This window comes from Tasmannia lanceolata, unplaced genomic scaffold, assembly GCF_043159265.1.
Source record: "Tasmannia lanceolata isolate RefF3 unplaced genomic scaffold, GAP_Taslan_0.1 ptg000003l, whole genome shotgun sequence".
Taxonomy (NCBI): domain Eukaryota; kingdom Viridiplantae; phylum Streptophyta; class Magnoliopsida; order Canellales; family Winteraceae; genus Tasmannia; species Tasmannia lanceolata.
This window is the reverse complement of record NW_027518680.1, coordinates 38,225,441-38,229,768: the sequence shown is the minus strand read 5'-3', so window position 1 is coordinate 38,229,768 and position 4,328 is coordinate 38,225,441. Positions and strand designations below refer to the sequence as shown.

At 40.0% G+C, this 4,328-nt stretch overlaps 1 protein-coding gene across 1 annotated transcript; it reads left to right on the top strand.

Annotated features, from left to right (window-relative positions):
* Positions 1-2,145: 2,145 nt before the first annotated feature.
* LOC143869753 (uncharacterized) lies at positions 2,146-3,450 on the top strand. The gene is made up of 2 exons (XM_077376313.1): positions 2,146-2,559; positions 2,644-3,450. Exons 1-2 carry the CDS (start codon positions 2,146-2,148, stop codon positions 3,448-3,450), a joined length of 1,221 nt encoding a protein of 406 aa, XP_077232428.1.
* Positions 3,451-4,328: the final 878 nt, after the last annotated feature.

Here is a 4,328-nt window from a genome sequence, read left to right as displayed (position 1 = left end):
GATTTGAATTTTGAAAAATCAGTAATTGATATCAAATCTTAATGATAATACATGCCAATTTTCCAGTAATCTTTAATCATCTATATCTTTATTCTGTGAACGTTTGGAGTAATTTAAAATTGATATGATATAGGTTGCTATGTTAATCTATAATCTGATTTGAATTTTGAAAAATTGGGAATTGATATCAAATCTTAATGATAATTCATGAAATTTTTTCCATAAGCCATAATCATCCATAGCTTGTTACTGGAAAGATTTCAACTGATTTGAAGTTCGATTGCATAGGGTTACTGTGTAATCCTAGCAATCTAGTCTTAATGTTAATAAATCACAACTTAATAGCAAATCAACACAAAAGTCAGTGAAAACTTTCAGAAAATCCTATTTTTTCATCATATATTTAACCTTAAAATTGTTTGAAACATAAACCGTAGATGTTATAGATTCCCTTTGTAAATTGACTATGCTATGACGGTTTAACTGCCGAGATCGCATTCATAATCGTATACTAATTGTGATCATTCCTGCATAATTTGAGCATGTAAATTATAGTATGTTGTTGGCTCCGAGGTCCACTGTCTACGAAAATCCTGAGAATCATGTCAGGCAATAATATACTATAATTTATGTGTTGAATTATACAAGGATTGAGAGCACGATGCCCTTCCATGGATGCAACTCAAGGCTGAAACTTGCGAACCATAGAGCCTTTGGTATTCCTTAGATCTTTAGGAATCGAAAATACTTTGAAAAATTGAAAATCATTAAATCCAACAAATTGAGTTAACTCGATCCATGTCTTTGGAACCGTTGGATTGCGGTCTCCTATCGTAGGAACCTTTAGAGCCCCTTAGGAACACTTACGTCACGTCATGTCCTAGGTTTTAGGGAGTCCTAGAGTTAGGAATCCAGCCTCATCACTGCCGCTTGCTATGGATAGAACCGTGCCATAGATCTAGTTACACTAGTAACCCAATTTTCTCATAAGACGGGCCTAGTTACCTAGGATATAGGTTAACATGCATTAGTCAAAGGGACGTCTTGCACTTAGCTAGGACCATGTAGCATCTTAGATGAAGTCCTAGGATAATTAAATCTTCAACTTCAACTAAATAATTTCTCTTACAACTGTTGAAACAGTCAATCCAGTCTAGATCGGTGTCTTAGATGAGTTAGGCATAAGTAGCTTAGTTTAGGTGCACTGAACTACGATCGACTTTGATTCCAGTGAGGCTGGGATACGTAGGCAGCTTGGATACTTGAGTGCCATACCAAGCCCGAGTCGGTTCCACACGTAAGTGGTGGGGTTTTGTATATTAATCCTTAAATTAAAAGTAATTAAATCACTTAGGACTTTCCATAAAATTAGAATTTTAGGAGAACTTTCACTTAGATTGAATTCAAACAAATTAAGAAAATCAAGATACACATTAGAAAATACATTGAAATTAGATCTTAGGATGCATGTCACGTAGTTCGCACATTAATATAGAGTTAAATGAGCCATTTAAAAGAAATTCAAAAGAGTTAACTTTTGGAATTGAAGACCGATTATCGGGCAGGAATGGTGCATGTGGTGGTAAGTCCCCATACCTTCCATTCTCGTAACCAGATAACGAGTCTAGATTTCTGGTCAATTATGGGTCCTAGATCCCTCATCTAGGTGGCAACTCTATCACTCTCTTTTGCGTGGAATTCGGATTGCCTTAGTGATCCCAAGTTCACGGAAAATATGAATTAAATCACACCTTGCTAGGCTCGGCAGCTTACCCCTGCCCTTATGGGTACTGGGTTGCAGGTTTGTTTGTACCCTATAGCTTGGTTGCTGCCTGCTTGGTTGGGTAATTAAAATCAATAATAAAAAGCACACGCCATTCGTGTGGGTACGAGAGACCAAGAGAGAGTATGGCGCCTCCCGCGCCCATTACCCTCTCGCGGGATCGGGTCCCACATGTGCCCACTCATCAGTGCCCTAGATCATATCAGAACCACCAGGTGACTTCTTCTTGGTTGTCTTCTAGGTATCTTGTGAAGATCAGGGATGACCCCAATTGAAATATACATGCAATCAAAAAGAGTGTGAAAAGGGATTTCAAAGTTGATGTGTCCAACTCAAAGATATATAGGGCAAAGAGGAAGGCTATGGTATGCATTGAGGGTGGTTATGTTGAGCAGTATGCTAGAGTCTGGGACTATTGTGACCTTATTAGCTCTAGAAACCTAGGTAGTTGTGTTAAGCTGAAGGTCGAAAGGCCAACTTTAGATGTGATGCCAACCTTCCAGAGCCTTTATGTTAGTCTTCATGCTATGAGGCAGGGGTTCTTGGCCAGTTGCAAGCCCTTCATTGGTTTGGATGGGTGTCATTTGAAAGGACCCTGGGGGAGACAAATTTTAAGTGCAGTTGGGAAGGACGTAAATGAACAAATGTTCCCTATAGCCTATGCAGTGGTTGAGGCTGAATTGAAAGAGTCTTGGACTTGGTTTCTAAGGACACTCCTCGATGATATTGGGTCAGTTGAGACTTATGGATGGACGTTTATTTTCGATAGACAAAAGGTATAACTCATTAATTTACAGTTTACAATAGTTATGTGACACTCTAGCTATTATCTAATTGTTCCTTATCACTTTCTTTTGTAGGGATTGGTTGAAACCTTTGAGGAAATATTACCAAATGCCGATCATAGATTTTGTGTGAGGCATATGTACAACAACTTCAAGGCCGAGTTCAAAGGCAAACTTCTAAAAGACACAATGTGGTCAGCAGCCTATCCTACCACTCCTATTGAGTTTCAGAAGAAAGTGGAAGAGATGGAGAAGCTAGATAAGAAGGCACATGCATATTTGCAAAAAATTAATCCTACTTTGTGGTCACGATCGGCATTCAACCCGAAGCCGAAGTGCAACCTTCTTGTCAACAACTTGTCTGAGACATTCAATGGCTTCATCCTACCTGCTAGGGACAAGCCTATTCTGACATTGTTGGAAACTATCAGAAGGCTTCTAATGGGGAGGTTTCAAAAGCAGAGGTCTACGATGGATAAGTATGAAGGCCCAATTTGCCCTAAAATTCAGGAGAAGTTGGAGAAATTGAAGATGGGAGCATGTGATTGCCATGTTGAGTGGTCGAGTGGGGAAGAATATGAGGTCCAGAGGCATGGAAAGCAATATGTTGTTAATTTAGCAAAAACTTGTTGGGATTTGACACGCCTTCCATGCATACATGCCATTGCTGCCATCTTTTACCAGAAGGAACCAGTTGAAAATTTTGTCCACCCATATTACCATACTGATGCCTTTAGAAGGAGTTACAGAGAAATAATTCACCCTATGCCGAGTATAGAGCAGTGGCCTCTAGTAGACATGGAAGTTGTTCAGCCACCTCCAGTGAGAAGGCCTCCAGGAAGGGCAAAGAAGTTGAGGAGGAGGGATGCAGATGATCCCTGAAGATGTGCTAATCCTTTCAAGTTGGTAAGAAGGAATTGCTCCCTAAAATGTGGTAAGTGTGGTCAATTTGGCCACAACACCCGCACTTGTAAGGGGCCAATCAAAGAGAAAAGAAAGGCTCCTTATAGAGGGACAAGGACACCTACTTCCGTTGATGTTGGACATCGTAGAGGCAAAGAACCTAGTATCAGGGGTAAAGGAGGAAGAGGTGGCATAGGGGTTGGGGGTAGCACAGACCATGTACTATTAGTTCTAGCAATACATGTTTGGTGCTTCTTTAGAACAATTACTATTGTGTCATTGTTACATGTTCTAGCAATACGATTACTATTGTGTCACAGAACAGGTACTATTACTTCAACCAAATACATGGTTGGTGATTCTTTAGAATATTTACTATTATTTGTTTAGCTAATGGTTTTTGTTTCAATATTACACAGGCTAATGTTGATATTAGAGGAAGACGTGGGAGAGGTGGAGCAGACCTTACTAGAGGTGGGGGAAGAGAACGAAGAGGACGGAGAGGTGGCAGAGGTGGACCCTTTGGGGTTGGCATATATCAAGGGCACTATTTCTCGTATCCAACTAGACAAGTAATTCATAAACTTTTTAGTTATTATCTAACCTTACTCTATCAATTATACTATATCACCTAACTTGTTTTTTTTGGAACATGTGTAGTCACCCAGAAATCTAGTGGAACACAAGGTGCTAGTACTTCGTGCGTGGGAAGTACTTCTGGTGTTCAAGTAGGGGCACCATATGTTGGGACTCAGCAATACGCAGCTCCTAGTGCCAAATGATTGTGTTATTTGGAGACCCTTTTGTGTTGGAGCTGCTTGGTTGTGGGATCAGGAGGTGATTGGAGTTAGAGTTGT

Bases quoted from the DNA above. Each gene is read 5' to 3' on its own strand.
- LOC143869753 (XM_077376313.1), top strand. From the start codon at position 2,146: ATGGTATGCATTGAGGGTGGTTATGTTGAGCAGTATGCTAGAGTCTGG. The intron at 2,560-2,643 runs GTATAACTCATT...TTTCTTTTGTAG, and splicing joins TTATTTTCGATAGACAAAAG to GGATTGGTTGAAACCTTTGA.